This window comes from Balaenoptera musculus, chromosome 17 (assembly GCF_009873245.2).
Source record: "Balaenoptera musculus isolate JJ_BM4_2016_0621 chromosome 17, mBalMus1.pri.v3, whole genome shotgun sequence".
In the NCBI taxonomy this organism is placed as follows: domain Eukaryota; kingdom Metazoa; phylum Chordata; class Mammalia; order Artiodactyla; family Balaenopteridae; genus Balaenoptera; species Balaenoptera musculus.
In genome coordinates, this window is record NC_045801.1 from 2675316 (window position 1) to 2694292 (window position 18977).

Below are 18977 nucleotides of genomic sequence, written 5' to 3' on the forward strand. Positions count from 1 at the left end.
AAACACACACCCAGGGATCCTCCTGGAGGCAGGGGCCTCTCTCTCGTCAATCCTGGATTTCAGTCCCTGAGCTTTGGGGCCGTGGCCATTGTGGAACTGGGAGCTGGCTGGGGACCAGGTTACAGACACTGGAGATGTTTTAAATACCTGAAGATGCAGACGAGCAGCTGCAGGGTGATCTGCTGGATCTGGCAGTTGAGCCGCTGCTGCCAGGCCCGCCTGCAGGCTCGCCCCTCGTTCAGGTCCGTGCTGGCGCAGAGGTGAGCGAGGTCCAGCTCATGGTGCATCTGAAGGCTCTGGACCCTGGAAAGGAGCAGAGCGACACTGACCACAGCCCAGGCCGTATCACGTGACTGACTGCTGCTGACCGGCCGGAGAGAACCCTCCAGGAAGAGGTAAGTTAATGCTCTCAGGACGCTCAGACTCCCTATCGATAACTGGGGGGGGGGGGAGGGTGTCATTACAAATACATCCCTGTCGGGAGTTTCTTCGCCTCCCAGCACAAACGGCTCATTAGTGCAGAACTCACAAAGGCCTCGTCTTTGGACCACGCACGTCTTTACACAAGCTGAGTGTCCTGTCCTCCTTTGCAGACACCTGCCCTTCCACGACGGCCAAAGGGTTTCTGGTGGGTCTGGGAGGGACGGCGCAGCTTCCCTGCCCGGGCAGGCTCAGGTGCACGAGGCACGGCCACTTACTTGTCCGGAGGTTCTCAGGGACGGGGGCTCATGGCGGTTTTCATCACACAGGATCCTGGCCTCCCCAACACTGCCCAAGGCTGCACTTTTACATGAGACTTTGGACACCAAGGAGCAAGTCTGAGGCTTTAAATATGCAAAGTAAACCCACCCAACAGTATCCAAAGGTCAAGGTGGGGCAGAGGGGATGCGGCGGACACACACGCTGATCATGACAAGGAAGGCAGCGCGGCAGTGGGCGGCCGGGCACAGGGGCGTCTCTGGGGAGAAGACTGTGGATGGCTGCCCCTTGTCCCTCCCGGCAAATACCGAGTGCGGGCGCTCGTCACCCCAGACCCCGTGGGGAGACCCACTGCCACGGCCCAGATCACGGTCCCGGAGCCCTTCACAGACGAGCCACTGACCACGCACGGGTTAGTTCACGTTTATGAACAGCCCCCCGCAGTGAGCCTGAGACTCCACGTCCCACTGTCTGGGGGCCTGGCCGAGCGAGAATCCAACCCCCAGGTATGTTCCAGAATTCTAACAATAACACGAGGGCAGAGGTGAGATCCCATCTTACTGGGGACGCGCCACCCAAGCACACTCTTGAGAAGCTGCGCTCAACGCTGGCAAACACCAGTCCTGGAAAGTCACCCTCTGCAAGTCCGGGGACTGTGGACTTCGCTTATCAGAAAGTGACCAGATGATGAGGAATGTGGGCTTCACCTTTGGAGTTCACGGAGGGAGACGCTCCCACCCGGACCCCTGGCTGGGCCCCGAGCACCGCCCGCCAGCCACACAGGACTCCACACCCCGAGCCTGGACTCTGCTTGGGGAGTTTTATAGATTTTTTGAAGATGGAAGGAACAATAATGAAGATGGCACTCCCATGTACTTTGTACAAACCATCCAAATAGAAGAAATAATTGATACCAAGGTGTTATAGGCTGAATTGTGTCCCCCCCAAATTCCTAGGTTGGAGTCCTAACCCCCAGCACCTCAGAGTGTGACTGTGTTTGGAGATGGGGCCTTTAAGGAGGTAATTAAGTTAAAATGAGGTCACAAGGGGGGACCTAATCCAATATGACTGGTGTCCTTATAAGAGGGGATTAGAACACGGACACCCACAGAGGGATGACCACGTGAGGACACAGGGAGAAGACAGTCATCTACACACCAAAAAGAGAGGCCTCAGGAGGAACCAACTCTGCCAACACCTTGATCTCGGACTTCCAGCCTCCAGGACTGGGAGACAATAAACGTCTGTTGCTTAGGTGGTGTTTGTTACAGCAGCGTGCGCTGACTAATACACAGGTAAGAGGCAGAAATGAGAACAGCCAAGTCAGGGAGCCAACACAGAGCCACCGGCTCCTTCCCCTCCTCTCAGGCCTCAGCTCTTCCCGCTCTGACCTCCAGCAGACAAAGTAAAGGGGAGCAGTCGGCACTGATAAAAGACGGGCTGCGTCACCAGCTCCTCCAGAGCAGCAGAGTCCAGCTACCTGACGACAGCCGGGAGCACCTGCCGCACTAGCCCCCCGCCCTCCACGGGTCCCACCACGAGCTTCATGCCAGGCCTGCCTGTAGCCCGCACACGAGCTGGAGGACTAAAAGCAGGGTCTCTCCCACCACCATGTGATTAGATTCCAAAGGGGGAAACGTCCTCCGCAGGTCCACCTGAGGGAGCCCTGGCTCTGCCCCGACCCACCTGCCCCAGATGCATCTGCGTCCCAGCGTAAATAGCAATCACACCTCCTTTCACCCCCCTGAAAGAAGTACATGGGACAGTCCCCGCCAGGCCTCTCCCATCACCACAGAGGCCGCAGGGCCTGCAGAGCCTACAACAATTATTATCTGCCCTTTTTGGAAAAATTCTGTCTTGCCTGATCTCAGCCAATGAAGTGTAGTCGTAGAGACGGAAAAACCACAAAGAGCCACAAAACAGGTTTGGAAAAATAAGAGCACTAAGAGAGGGCTGGGTAGGGGGGTTGGGGGGTGAAAGGGGAAGAGAGCCTCCTGCCCAGGGAAGGACGGTGGGTCATGGCCGTCAGGGGCCCCCGACTGACAGTGCCATGGGGCAGAGGCCACATCGGTTTGCTCACTATATACATACTCTGCCCAGTGCATTGGATACATATCTGGTGAGTGGATAAATGAAGGAATGAATGAAGGAATGAATGAAGGACAGAGAAGGAACTTCAGAGATCACAGGCGCAGAAGAGGGTCGAGAGGTGTCCCAGGGGTGTGGCCGTCCCCTGGCCTGGGGGCCATCGTTAGTATTTAGACAAGATTGGAATGAAGACAAATGACTTTTATTTTTAAATATTCACAATTTCCAAACTACTAAATATCACATAAACCATCTGTTAATATAAGATTGGAAGACATACTTGAAATTGGCAAGTATGAACCTGAACAAGATTTTTCCAAATACCCGCTATTTCCCCCCTTACCTCTGAATAAAAGTCTGTGCCGCCAGGAGAGGGATGTCAGGAACGTCCATGTCCTCGTCGTTGGAGTAGGTGATGCTCCCAGCGTCAATGTTTATCAGAATTAAACCATCGGCTTCCTATAAAATAAGTTTGTAAAGATCGCAGTAAGAATCTGAACTTGTATACATCTTTGAAAACACAAAGATACACTTTGCATTCACCAAGATCGTGTCATCGATAATTATCGTATCTAACGTGCACACAAAGCCTTATATTATCTACCAGAAAAATGCAGTGTATACCATGAGTTAGGTTAACAAGCTCATTTGATTAAAAATGCCTCTTTGAGTCAAGATTCCAACACACGAGGTCAGGCCTTCACCCACCCTTGTGCAAACACTCCATGTACCACTTCAGGGAGCCTGGAGAGAACATTCCAGAGCCCCAGTGGGAGCGCTCCGACATTTAACACTCAGGGTGCCCGCTGAGCTGCCTAGCCAGCTCCGCCCCCCCAAGGACCCGAGCACAGGCGGGTCCTGGGCTCAGGGATCCCACACACTTAAGAGTTCTTGAGATGTGTGGATGGCTTACTTGTTAAGTCTTATCTGTGACAAAACACACAAATAATGAGTCACACTCCTGAGTTCTACACTTCAACTGTCCCCGGAACATGACGCCAGAATCCTCCCCAGCTTTCATGCTGGGCTGGCCTCTCAATGCGCGTTTCATGGCACGTGAAATATGCACAAACACGTCTCCCAGAGCAGGGTGCTAAACCAGCAGGGGACAGGCCGCGCTCATGAGCACGGACACTGAGCTTTTACAAGGACCCCTTCCGAGCTCCCAGCACATTGAGAAGACATCCAAACCCCAAAACATTTCCAGTCAAGACCTGCTGCTTTGCCCTAAAAACCTCCCAGAACAGGTAAACCACTAAAACGACTTCCTTTGTGACTGCGGACTGGAATCAAGTAAATAATGTCTGCAAGTTTCCCTCCTGAAGGGGCTGAAACAAGACGGTTTTTCCCCTAATGACTAAAAAAAGAAACACAATTTTGAGCTATAAAGTACGCCTATTTTTTCCTCGTTTGCGAGGGTGATGTTTTTCCATTCCTTCCATGAGGTCTGAATGGCCTTTTCCCAAAGTGTGTTTGTCCCCTGGTGAGTCATAGGTTCTGCCAACAACAGACATCCCGGCTCCGCCCCAGGAGGGGCGCTGGGCTTGGCCAGGATTTGCTCTAAAACGCCAGGAAAAAACTGGACGACGGCTGAGGACAGAGAGAGGTGCACGGCATCCCTTCCACTCTTCTCTCAGCCTTTGCGTACACTTAGAAATTTTCAAAATAAAAAGTTAAACACAACGTTGTAAGTCAACTATACTCTAATAAAAATTTAAAAATAATAAAACAAGAAGTTAAGTGAGAACCTACCCTGTACCAACTACCAATAAGCACAAGGAAAAGTGCTGCACATCGCTAGTCATTGGGAAAACGCACATCAAAACTACCCAGCAGGAGGATTAGAATCAAAAAGACAGAAGACAAGCGGAAATCGGAGCTCTCCCTCTGCTGGAGGGAAGGTGTCTGGGGCAGCAGCGGGGAACAGCAGTCTGGACATTTCTCAAATGGTTAAACACAGCGCTGGCACCTGACCCGGAAATTCCTCTCCTAGGTACGTATCAAGGTAAATGAACGCATGTCCACACAAAAACTTGTACATGAGTGTTCACAGCTGCATTATTCACAACGGTCAAAACATCGAAACAGCCTCAAATGTTCTCAACTCCTGAATGGATAAACAACCGTGGCCTCTTCATTCAAGGGAATCCTACTCGGCAATAAAAATAACATGCTGCTACACGGATGAACCTCAAAAAACATGCCGCTAAGTGAAAGAAGCCAGTCATAAAAGATCACACATTGAATGATTCCATTTACGTAAAACCCACGTATACACAACAGGCAACTCCACAGAGACAGAAAGTAGATGGTGGTCGCCAGGGTCTGGGGGGGTTGGGGGATGACTGCTAACACATGCAGGGTTTCTTTGTGGGCTGACCAAAGAGTCTAAAATTAGTTGTCACAGCTCTACCAAGTTCCTAAAGCCACTGAGTTGTACAGTTAAGTCCGGGAAACTCTGTGGTATGCAAATTGTATCTGAAGAAAAGCTGTTTTAAGAAAACCCAGCCTGCTCTTCCTGCTGGCGATGTCACGGTTTATCACAAACCTGTGGCGTGAGCTCCCCTTCGAAATGCACCCCATCAGCACAGCAGTAAAAACAGCTGCTGCATTTTAAGCACTTACTGTATGCCAGCCTGCTCTATCGGCCCCTTGACGCTGCCATGATGATGTGGCCAGCACACTCCCTGCCCTTTCATGACCAGGACACTGAAGGCCTACCACCCCGACACAGTTCAGCCCCCAAGCTGAATCCAATAAACGGCCACTGGATTCAGCAAGGCCCACGGACCCCTTGGACACCGAGTAATACCCTGCATGCACCTGCATTCTTCTAGGAAGTAGGGCCACGGTTTTGTTTTGTGTTTTTTTTTTTTTTTAATTAATTAATTTATGGCTGTGTTGGGTCTTCATTTCTGTGCCAGGGCTTTCTCTAGTTGTGGCGAGCAGGGGCCACTCTTCATCGCGGTGCGCGGGCCTCTCACTGTCGCGGCCTCTCTTGTTGCGGAGCACAGGCTCCAGACGCGCAGGCTCAGTAATTGTGGCTCACGGGCCCAGCTGCTCTGCGGCACGTGGGATCTTCCCAGACCAGGGCTCGAACCCGTGTCCCCTGCATTAGCAGGCAGATTCTCAACCACTGCGCCACCAGGGAAGCCCAGGGCCACGGTTTTAATGAACAAAAGAGGCTTAATCAAAAAAGTGAAAATGGAAAATATGGAGTGATAACAATGGTGGCTCCCATCCACGAAGGCCAGTCACCTGCCAGGCAGGACGGGGGACATTCCTCAGCCAGAGCCCTGCCTGGGAGGCCGAGGCCGTGCCCACTTCACAGATGAGGAGACTGAGGCTTAGCAAAGGCCAGTAAGTCACTCAGGGTCGCAGAACTAGTAAGCAGCAGAGGTGAGACTTGAAATCAGTTCCCTCAACTCCAACGCCTGCCCTCACCTCCCTGAAAACCCCTGGAAGCCACCAGAGCTGCCGTGAATTTAAGTGGCCTGAGAAGTGGCATCAGGGTGTGGCCTTGAGGACAAGGAGGCAGCCCTAGCGCCCTGTGATGGAGTGACGGCGGACCTCTGCGCCCGCCCACACCACAGGGCATCTCCCAGCAGCTTCCCACGCGTCCTCGCAAAGCGCCCACGTGAGTCAATGCTCTCAATCCAGCGGCGGGTGCCTAACCTTGCTGACTTCTTCAAAGTGGTCCAGGTGGCAGCCCATGAGAAAGGACGTGGGCGCCATGACGAAGTCCAGCATGTGTCGCGACAGGATGGGGACGAAGGTGTGCTGCCACTGCAGGGGGTGCAGGTAGGCCATGAAGCACTCAGCCACGAGCGTCAGCAGAGCCCAGCTGGATGAGAAGAACACGACGTGCTGCTCCGTCAGAAGGCAGGTTAGGATCTGGGGAAGCAACAACACCGCGAGCAAGCCTGAAACACTGCGAGGGCGCCACCTGACGAGGCCGGGCGTGGGGCAGCTTCTACCCTGCCGTCTCCGCTCCACTTGCCAGGACCAAAGCCACCCCGACCCCAGAAAAGTGCTGCCTGCAAATAGCGTGCTCTAGGGTGACTGTCGGCTTTAAGCAAAAAGATAAGTGTTCTGAGTAGTTGTGAGGCCCCATTAAGCCAGTTAGCATGAGATGCTCACAGGTGTGGAAGGACGCGTACCTGTAGCACCTTCTCAGGTCTGAAGCGCAGTAAGGGCAGGTGAAGGTCCAGGTCGATGAGGGGGCTTTCGGGGTCTGCTCTCGAGGGAAATACGATCTGTAGTGGTTTCATGTTCAAAATCTGCAATGACCAATTTCCATCATTAGCTCAGGGAGCTGTTCCCAGAAGAGGCTGAAGGCACTGAAATTCACCATTTTGGCTCAGAAAGCGTCTGAGTTAGAAAACACTTGTGAAGACTCATGCTGTCACCTTCAATGTCACAGAGAAACAAAACAGTCTAGAGATGATAAAGAGAACTGCCAGGAACGTTTCATAATGAATTGAGGACTTAATGTCTTTTTCAGCCAAACTCCCTTAAACTCTTTAATTAATTAGGAAACAGTTCATTGACAAAACAAAGATAAACGGCCTCCAGATATCCATCCCAACGAGCACAAACTCTAAATCAAGCATGTTCAAACTAATCTTAACCAGTATGCATTATTCTCGGTTACTACTTATTACGTATTCGCTTATATTTTCAATTTAACAGTCAAAGCTCCTTAAAGACATGGAATTCACAAAAAAATTTTAACGACACTTTATTTTTCTAAATGAGGGTATTTAAAAATGACACTTCAAATACAAATCCCACGTTCACAGGATGCCTATTATGTGTTAAAGGTCGAGGCAGACGTGAAGGAGGGAGGTGCGGTCCCTCCAAGGAGGTGGAGCTGGGAACAGCAGGGTTAAGCCTCCCCTGGCCTCAGACACACAGGAGGCACTCTGCAAGGGCTCTTCCACGAGCAGATGGAGGGGTCTGAGCACGAGCAGAGCTTTGGGGAAACAGAACAGAAAGAAGCGATCAAATCTGATGACAGAGAGGCTTCCTCTAGGAAAGGCATGAAAGGATGAGAAATGGAGAGCAGCAGAGTATTGGGTCAAGAAAAAGGGTCACAGGACAAAATGCTCACTACTCACACTTTCTTCCAGTCACCTTAGTCACTATTCTATTTTCACGTTAAAAAACAAAACAAAACAAAAAACAAGAGAAGAGACTGTCATTTCTGACAGTTGGGACATTTGCAAGTGCCTCCGACCATTACTTGGGGCCTCTTTGCTTTCTTGTTCCCAGTTTGGCTACAGAAGCAAGACATTAAAAATAAGGTGGATTCACTTATGTGACCGATGCGTTTGTTTTAAAGCAAAACAAAACAAAGTAAAGCAGAGTTAAGTATTCCAAGTTGTGATGAATTATTAACAATTATAAAGTTTATAATGAAAAACTCTCCTCAGTATTTCAAAAAGGAAATGTGTGAATGGATAAAGAAGATGTAGTACATATACACAGTGGAATATTACTCAGCCATAAAAAAAATGAAATAATGCCATTTGAAGCAACATGGGTGGACCTAGAGATTGTCATACTGAGTGAAGTACGTCAGACAGAGAAAGACAAATATCATATGATATCACTTATATGTGGAATCTAAAAAAAGTGGCGCAAATGAACTTTGTAAAAACAGAAACAGAGTCACAGATTTAGGAAACAAACTTATGGTTACCAGGGGAAAGCCGGGGGGCAGGGGGAGGGATAAACTGGGAGATTGGGATGGACATATACACACTACTATATATAAAACAGATGGCTAATAAGGACCTACCACACAGCACAGGGAACTCTACTCAATACTCTGTAATGACCTATGCGGGAAAAGGATCTAAAGAATGGGTATATGTATATGTATAACTGATTCACTTTGCTGTACACCTGAAACTAATACAACATTGTGAATCAACTATACTCTAATAAAAATTTTTAAAAAATAAAAATCAAAAATGACCAAATCAAAAAAAAGGAAATGTGTCAGCCAGACACCCCATTAAAGATAAGAACCAGGACTTCCCTGGTGGTGCAGTGGTTAAGGATCCGCCTGCCAATGCAGGGGACATGGGTTTGAGCCCTGGTCTGGGAAGATCCCACATGGCACGGAGCAACTAAGCCCATGCGCCACAACTACTGAGCCTGTGCTCTAGAACCCACGTGCCACAACTACTGAGCCCGCGTGTTGCAACTACGGAAGCCCACGCACCTAGAGGCCGTGCTCCGCAACAGGAGAGGCCACCGCACCACAATGAAGAGTAGCCCCTGCTCGCCGCAACTAGAGAAAGCCTGCGCACAGCAACAAAGACCCAATGCAGCCAAAAAAAAAAGATAAGAACCAACCACATACGTGAGTCACTCTACCAGCAACATTGCTACTGCGATGTTTCAAGTGCTGTGGTAGCAACTTCACAGCACTCAATACTCACGCTCTCTGAGGTGGGTTCTGTTATTCTACCCACTTTACAGATGAAGAAACTGAGGAGGGAGAGAGAGCTGAGGTAAATACTTTGTAAATTTCAACTTGATTGGAGCTCCAGAAAAACAATAGGCTTCGCACACAAAGCAACATAGAAAGTGACTTGGGAATAGTAAGAAGAAAAACGTGACTAGAGCCTCCCATCAAGCCTCTTAGATAGCCTCAACCACCAGAGGGCAGACAGCAGAAGCAAGAAAAACTACAATCCTGCAGCCTGTGGAACAAAAACCACATTCACAGGAAGATAGACAAGATGAAAAGGCAGAGGGCTATATACCAGATTAAGGAACAAGATAAAACCCCAGAAAAACAACTAAATGAAGTGGAGATAGGCAACCTTCCAGAAAAAGAATTCAGAATAATGATAGTGAAGATGATCCAGGACCTCAGAATAAGAATGGAGGCAAAGATCGAGAAGATGCAAGAAATGTTAAAAAAGACCTAGAAGAATTAAAGAACAAACAAACAGAGATGAACAATACAATAACTGAAATGAAAACTACACTAGAAGGAATCAATAGCAGAATAACTGAGGCAGAAGAACGGATAAGTGACCTGGAAGACAGAATGGTGGAATTCACTGCTGTGGAACAGACTAAAGAAAAAAGAATGAAAAGAAATGAAGACAGCATAAGAGACCTCTGGGACAACATTAAACGCAACAACATTCGCATTATAGGGGTCCCAGAAGGAGAAGAGAGAGAGAAAGGACCAGAGAAAATATTTGAAGAGATTATAGTCAAAAACTTCCCTAACATGGGAAAGGAAATAGCCACCCAAGTCCAGGAAGTGCAGAGAGTCCCATACAGGATAAACCCAAGGAGAAACACGCCGAGACACACAGTAATCAAATTGGCAAAAATTAAAGACAAAGAAAAATTATTGAAAGCAGCAAGGGAAAAATGACAAATAACATACAAGGGAACTCCCATAAGGTTAACAGCTGATTTCTCAGCAGAAACTCTACAAGCCAGAAGGGAGTGGCATGACATACTTAAAGTGCTGAAAGGGAAGAACCTACAACCAAGATTACTCTACCCGGCAGGGATCTCATTTAGATTTGATGGAGAAATCAAAAGCTTTGCAGACAAGCAAAAGCTAAGAGAATTCAGCACCACCAAACCAGCTCTACAACAAATGCTAAAGGAACTTCTCTAAGTGGGAAACACAAGAGAAGAAAAGAACCTACAAAAACAAACCCAAAACAATTAAGAAAATGGTCATAGGAACATACATATTGATAATTACCTTAAACGTGAATGGATTAAATGCTCCAACCAAAAGACACAGGCTTGCTGAATGGATACAAAAACAAGACCCATATATATGCTGCCTACAAGAGGCCCACTTCTGACCTAGGGACACATACAGACTGAAAGTGAGGGGATGGAAAAAGATATTCCATGCAAATGGAAATCAAAAGAAAGCTGGAGTTGCTATACTCATATCAGATAAAATAGACTTTAAAATAAAGAATGTTACAAGAGACAAGGAAGGACACTACATAATGATCAAGGGATCAATCCAAGAAGAATATATAACAATTATAAATATATATGCACCCAACATAGGAGCACCTCAATACATAAGGCAACTGCTAACAGCTATAAAAGAGGAAATCGACAGTAACACAGTAATAGTGGGGGATTTAACACCTCACTTACACCAATGGACAGATCATCCAAAATGAAAATAAATAAGGAAACAGAAGTTGTAAATGACACAATAGACCAGATAGATTTAATTGATATTTATAGGACATTCCATCCAAAAACAGCAGATTACACTTTCTCCTCAAGTGCACACAGAACATTCTCCAGGATAGATCACATCTTGGGTCACAAATCAAGCCTCAGTAAATTTAAGAAAATTGAAATCATATCAAGCATCTTTTCTGACCACAACGCTATGAGATTAGAAATGAATTACAGGGAAAAAATCGTAAAAAACACAAACACATGGAGGCTAAACAATATGTTACTAAATAACCAAGAGATCACTGAAGAAATCAAAGAGGAAATCAAAAAATACCTAGAGACAAATGACAATGAAAACATGACGGTCCAAAACCTATGGGATGCAGCAAAAGCAGTTCTAATAGGGAAGTTTATAGCTATACAAGCCTACCTAAAGAAACAAGAAAAATCTCAAGTAAACAATCTAACCTTACACCTAAAGGAACTAGAGAAAGAAGAACAAACAAAACCCAAAGTTAGCAGAAGGAAAGAAATCATAAAGATCAGAGCGCAAATAAATGAAATAGAAACAAAGAAAACAATAGCAAAGATCAATAAAATGAAAAGCTGGTTCTTTGAGAAGATAAACAAAATTGATAAGCCATTAGCCAGACTCATCAAGAAAAAGAGGGAGAGGACTCAGATCAATAAAATTAGAAATGAAAAAGGAGAAGTTACAACAGACACCGTAGAAATACAAAGCATCCTAAGAGACTACTACAAGCAACTCTATGCCAATAAAATGGACAACCTGGAAGAAATGGACAAATTCTTAGAAAGGTATAACCTTCCAAGACTGAACCAGGAAGAAGCAGAAAATATGAACAGACCAATCACAAGTAATGAAACTGAAACTGTGATTAAAATCTTCCAGCAAACAAAAGTCCAGGACCAGATGGCTTCACAGGTGAATTCTATCAAACATTTAGAGAAGAGCTAACACCCATCCTTCTCAAACTCTTCCAAAAAAATGGCAGAGGAAGGAACACTCCCAAACTCATTCTATGAGGCCATCATCACCCTGATACCAAAACCAGACAAAGATACTACAAAAAAAGAAAATTACAGACCAATATCACTGATGAATATAGATGCAAAAATCCTCAACAAAATACTAGCAAACAGAATCCAACAACACATTAAAAGGATCATACACCACGATCAAGTGGGATATATCCCAGGGATGCAAGGATTCTTCAATATATGCAAATCAATCAATGTGATACACCATATTAACAAATTGAAGAATAAAAACCATATGATCATCTCAATAGATGCAGAAAAAGCTTTTGACAAAATTCAACACCCATTTATGATAAAAACTCTCCAGAAAGTGGGCATAGAGGGAAACTACCTCAACATAATAACAGCCATATACGACAAACCCACAGCAAACATCATTCTCAATGGTGAAAAACTGAAAGCATTTTCTCTAAGATCAGGAACGAGACAAGGATGTCCACTCTCACCACTATTATTCAACATAGTTTTGGAAGTCTTAGCCACGGCAATCAGAGAAGAAAAAGAAATAAAAGGAATACAAATTGGAAAAGAAGAAGTAAAACTGTCACTGTTTGCAGATGACATGATACTATACATAGAGAATCCTAAAAATGCCACCAGAAAACTACTAGAGCTAATCAATGAATTTGGTAAAGTTGCAGGATACAAAATTAATGCACAGAAATCTCTGGCATTCCTATACACTAATGATGAAAAATCTGAAAGAGAAATTAAGGAAACACTCCCATTTACCATTGCAACAAAAAGAATAAAATACCTAGGAATAAACCTACCTAGGGAGACAAAAGACCTGTATGCAGAAAACTATAAGACACTGATGAAAGAAATTAAAGATGATACCAACAGATGGAGAGATATACCATGTTCTTGGATTGGAAGAATCAATATTGTGAAAATGACTATACTACCCAAAGCAATCTACAGATTCAATGCAATCCCTATCAAATTACCAATGGCATTTTTTACAGAACTAGGACAAATCATCTAAAAATCTGTATAGAGACACAAAAGACCCCAAATAGCCAAAGCAGTCTTGAGGGAAAAAAACGGAGCTGGAGAAATCAGACTCCCTGACTTCAGACTATACTACAAAGCTACAGTAATCAAGACAATATGGTACTGGCACAAAAACAGAAACACAGATCAATGGAACAAGATAGAAAGCCCAGAGATAAACCCACGCACCTATGGTCAACTAATCTACGACAAAGGAGGCAAAGATATACAATGGAGAAAAGACAGTCTCTTCAATAAGTGGTGCTGGGAAAACTGGACAGCTACATGGAAAATAATGAAATTAGAATACTCCCTAACACCATACACAAAAATAAACTCAAAATGGATTAGAGACCTAAATGTAAGACTGGACACTATAAAACTCTTAGAGGAAAACACAGGCAGAACACTCTTTGACATAAATCACAGCAAGATCTTTTTTGATCCACCTCCTACAGTAATGGAAATAAAAACAAAAATAAACAAGTGGGACCTAATGAAACTTCAAAGCTTTTGCACAGCAAAGGAAACCATAAACAAGACGAAAAGACAACCCTCAGAATGGGAGAAAATATTTGCAAACGAATCAATGGACAAAGGATTAATCTCCAAAATATATAAACAGCTCATTCAGCTCAATTTTAAAGAAACAAACAACCCAATCCAAAAATGGGCAGAAGACCTAAATAGACATTTCTCCGAAGAAGACATACAGATGGCCAAGAAGCACACGAAAAGATGCTCAACATCACTAATTATTAGAGAAATGCAAATCAAAACTACAATGAGGTATCACCTCACACCAGTTAGAATGGGCATCATCAGAAAATCTACAAACAACAAATGCTGGAGAGGGTGTGGAGAAAAGGGAACCCTCTTGCACTGTTGGTGGGAATGTAAATTGATACAGCCACTATGGAGAACAATATGGAGGTTCCTTAAAAAACTAAAAATAGAATTACCATATGATCCAGCAATCCCACTACTGGGCATATACCCAGAGAAAACCATAATTCAAAAGGACACATGCACCCCAATGTTCATTGCAGCACTATTTACAATAGCCAGGTCATGGAAGCAACCTAAATGCCCATCGACAGACAAATGGATAAAGAAGTTGTGGTACATATATACAATGGAATATTACTCAGCCATAAAAAGGAACGAAATTGAGTCATTTGTTGAGACGTGGATGAATCTAGAGACTGTCACACAGAGTGAAGTAAGTCAGAAACAGAAAAACAAATATCGTATATTAACGCATGTACGTGGAACCTAGAAAAATGGTATAGATGAACCGGTTTGCAGGGCAGAAGTTGAGACACAGATGTAGAGAACAAACGTATGGACACCAAGGGGGTGAAACCGCGGTGGGGTGGAGATGGTGGTGTGCTGAATTGGGCGATTGAGATTGACATGTATACACTGATGTGTATAAAATTGATGACTGATTAAAAAAAATAATAATTAAAAAAGAAAAAAAGAAAAACGTGTGTGTTTCACTGGACACACCCAATTATGCCCATCATTTGAAAAGCAAGTAACATCTGAACTTCTAGAGGGCAGAGATAGAAGCAAAGCAGGCCCGGGGACGCGGGGTGCCCCTAGAGCCTTTGCTCCCCTCAGGCCAGTGGTCCAGGTGGTCAGAGAAAGGGCTGGGTCCTCGCCTCCTCACTCCCCACACTGTGGGGCCTCCCACCTCCTCCCGTCAGTACAGGTGAGAGCTGACCCCACCCAGAATTAACAGGAAACGGCAGCTCGGGGCCCATGCACACTATTCAAGACACAAGGTGCACAGCTCACGACTATTACCTATGACAACCTCTAACCTGACGGTTTGCGGTGGGTTCTGGAAAACACTGCTGAATCAGCTCCTGCGTCAGATGAAATTGGCCTAAACTGACCTCTTGGATTTCTTCACAACAATAAACAGCCACTATTCTACAACACTCCCTAAAACAAATGATGACCCTTATACCAACTTGGACCCAAGAGCTAATTAGACTAGTTAGTGGAGGATCCCAATGACCAGTCTGATCCAAACTCAGCCCACTGGGACAAACCACGAGCACCAACATGCAGACCCTGACTGAATGAGCACTGCTGGCCGATGCTGAAACATTCTCTCTTTCATTCACTGAACAGAGCTCCATGGGACAGCAGCTAAGCGCTGGACTTGGTAGTAGGTCCTGGAAATGCAGTTCTGAACGTGGCCTCTGTCCTCATGCAGCTCAGAGTCTGATGGAGAAAATGGACATGAAACAAAAAACACGCACACACAAACCCTAAATGCAGGCGTGCTGAACTCTGCAGGAGAGCGGGCTGCTGTGAGAGAGATGGTGTGGGAGACGCTGCTCCGGAGAACTGATGTCTGAGCCAGGCCTGAGAAAGGAGCAGGAGCTGGAGGGGGAAAATGGAGAGAGGGGTACTTCCGGGAACAGCACATGCAAGGGCCCTGTGGCAGCATCTGCAAGGGACCCACAGAAGTCCAGTGTAGCTGGAGAACAGTGAGCAAGGGGGTGAGTGGAGCTGGACAGGGCTGAATGGTGACGCAGGGGCCGGGGATGCAGGTCTGGGTGAAGGCGATGAGTGAGAAACAAGTGAGGGGTTTTAAGCACAAAAGGAAAGTCCAGTTTATAGATTTTAATGATCTCTCCAGCCACAGTGCAAAAGCATGAACTGAATGTAAGGTCAAGAATGGAAATGGACAGACCAGTGGTTCCCTAAGTCGTGTAGGTGGGAGAAGCTGTTGGCCCAGAACAGGGGTGGCGGTGAAAGTGTGTAAACTGGAAACAGGTACTGGAGACAGACTGATAGGGTGGACGTGGGACAAAAAGGCATCAAGAACGTCCCCAGTCAACTTTCCCACTGGGGGTGGTAGAAATGGAGGAACCAAATGTTAATTAATCCAAGATTCCAACACTCGTGGATTACAGAAAACTCGTGTAAGTACTGTTTATACATTGCTTCTGTTCAAAGGTAGAATACAAGGAATCACAGTAAACTGTAAACCTGTTCCTAACTCAGGGAATTTGGTTCACTGCTACAGCAGGTCCTCAATGAGCACGTGTTGAGTTTCTAGAATAAGAATGTAAACTTTGATGATTTCACTGCACAAAAATACCAGTTATCCACAAAATAAAGATGAGTGCCTGGCACGGAAATCCAGCAAATGTTCCCCACAAAGGTTTCTGGGAGTGGGACCAAGGTAGACAGACATCCTGCCCTGCCTCGGGCCAGGAATGCACTTGGCAGGGTGACCCCCGCCACCCCCCGAGCAGACTGCTGGGTTTAGGGTAATAGTAAGTATATACACTTTAAGTTCATAATCACAAATATCCTAATAAATTATTTTTTCAACTGTCCATAATAATCAAAATATAGGAAAACAAGATTTATATGTATAATCTTCCAGAGGGGACGAATACAGTGAAACTGACTTGACATTTACTATACATTTCAAGACGTTTATTTAATAGATGTCTGTTTTTTAAAAAGGAAGCATCCCACAGTTAAATGAGTTTGGAAATCGCTGAGTCAAACAGGTTTCATCACACAGTTTAGCTGTCTGACATGTTACTCGACGGAAGGGGAATGAGGTCTTTCTCCAACTTTCCTTAACCCTGAAACCTCCCATCAAAAACAGCCAATAACATTTGAGAACAGTTTTTCACAGAACTCAGTTTAGGAAACGCTTCTCTATCAATTAAATAACAGAACGGCGCTGTGAATAACAACCACAACAAAAAAAACAAACAAAAAAAACCAAACCAGTTACCTTTTACTAACCACACTGGACAGGAGAAAACATTAACAAGTTAAATAGAACACCCGATATTCCAGACAAAAAAAACAAAAGGGAAATTTGTAATTTAAGTAAATTTTATGTGTTTTCTGAATAGCAAGTAATGAATTAACATGTTAACCACTAAAGGGGCCTATTACTAGCTCAACATCTCTTTATCACGAGCCACTCAGCAAAACTCAGGCCTAAATATTTGACTTCAGACCAAAATTTTATTTTAAAATTTTTAGAAAATATATTTTCTAATTTATTTCTAGTTTTCTGACCTTTGGAAACAGTGTATAAAATGCTTCTGTAAGGAACTTGAGAAGCATAATTTAAACAAAGCTAGAACTTAAGAAAATCATTTAAAACATTTAAACCATCTTCATCAATGTGGTACATATATACAATGGAATACTACTCAGCCATAAAAAAGAACAAAATAATGCCATCTGCAGCAACATGGATGGACCTAGAGATTATCATACTACGTGAAGTAAGTCAGAAAGAGAAAGACAAATACCATATGATATCGCTTACATGTGGAATCTAAACTATGGCACAAATGAACCTATCTTTGAAACTGAAACAGAATCACGGACACAGAGAACAGACTGGTGGTTGCCAAGGGGGAAGGGGCTGGGGGAGGGATGGATTGGGAGTTTGGGGTTAGCAGATACAAACTGTTATATATAGAATGGATAAACAACGAGGTCCTACTGTATAGCACAGAGAACTATATTCGATATCCTATGATAAACCATAATGGAAAAAAATATTTTTTAAAATGTATATATATGTATAACTGAATCACTTTGCTGTACAGCAGTAATTAACACAACATTGTAAATCAACCATACATCTATTAAAAACAAACGAATAAACCATCTTCATCATATTACTTTTATAATTTGCAAAGAAAAAACAAGACAATTCCGATTTAATTACCAAATGGAGTGGTCCAGGAGGCGGGCTAGGTATTAAAGATAGTTTTGCAGCAAAATCTTTTATATGATTGTCAACTTCGAAATCTTTACAGATCTTCAGATGAGTCAATAAACTGAAATTGAAAGAAAAATCAAATCACAAAATAAATCCGAGAATCCAATGGTCATCCTCTGCATTGCTAATCAAGGCTGAAATCTCTGTGTCAGGAGTTCCGGGAGTTTACACCAACAGGGGAAGGATCTGGGTGTGAGACCGCAGAAGCCTGGCTGCCCAGGGTGGGGGGCGTCTGGAAGGGGCATAGGCAAGCTTTTCAGGGAGTGTGTGCAGCTCACCAGGAGAGGCAGTCCTTGAGGGCGTTGTAATAGGGGAACCTGGAAACCACACACACGGCAAAGGGCACGAAGCAGCCGGCCGCACTCCGGCCCAGCCCTGACGCCTCCCAGCGCATCTTGCCGTTGTAGAAGCAGTACTCGTCCTGGAGAGAAAGCAACAGCGCGTCACCTGCCGACCCCGGCAAATCCCAGTCTCCACTGTCGATGGTGCCGGCCTCTCCAGACAGAAAGGACACTGGACAGGGGCGGGACAGCTGTCCTCAGCACGCCTGGCCACTCCCTCCCGTTTCACTGCCACGTGCGAGCGAGCACTGGCCTCTCCACCTACACCGACGGGGCCCCGTGGGGAGCTCACTCTGTCTGAGTGAGGTGCTGGGGTTACAGAGACGGGAAGACCGGTCCCCGCCCTGGAGAAGCTCGCCGCCTTCAGTGAGAAGGAACCACGGTTAGAACACAATGAGACACAAGAAGGGGCTCTGCTTAAAAAGCGAAAAGGCAATATTCAAGAGGGCCTGGGAGCCAGGTGGGCATCACGGGCCAGAGGAGAGAGCAGGAGGGGCCTCAGCCCGTGATGGGGGGATCTCAGGCAGAAAAGAACACAGCAGTGGGGTTCCAGAAGGCACAGCTTACAAGGGGCACAATATGGGGGGCCCACCATATATGCGGGAAAAAACATGATTCGAAAAGATACACGCACCCCAATGTTCTTAGCCGCACTATTTACAGTAGTCGGGACATGGAAGCAACCTAAGTGTCCACTGACAGGTGAATGGATAAAGAAGAAGTGGTGGTACATATATACAATGGAATATTACTCAGCCATAAAAAGAATAAAATAATGCCATTTGCAGCAACATGGATGGACC

The 18977-nt window shown here is 45.4% G+C and overlaps 1 protein-coding gene across 5 annotated transcripts in view; it reads right to left on the minus strand.

Annotated features, from left to right (window-relative positions):
• Nucleotides 1–18977, minus strand: part of DENND3 (DENN domain containing 3) — a 61314-nt gene that overhangs the window by 31951 nt on the left and 10386 nt on the right. For all 5 annotated transcript variants that reach the window (XM_036829927.1, XM_036829926.1, XM_036829924.1 and 2 more), the window contains exons 4-9: nt 18112–18254; nt 17780–17891; nt 6948–7067; nt 6463–6681; nt 3131–3246; nt 148–303 (exon numbers count right to left, since the gene is read on the minus strand). In XM_036829927.1, coding sequence (XP_036685822.1) covers nt 148–303; nt 3131–3246; nt 6463–6681; nt 6948–7067; nt 17780–17891; nt 18112–18254 — 866 coding nt within the window. The remainder of the gene's footprint in view (nt 1–147; nt 304–3130; nt 3247–6462; nt 6682–6947; nt 7068–17779; nt 17892–18111; nt 18255–18977) is intronic.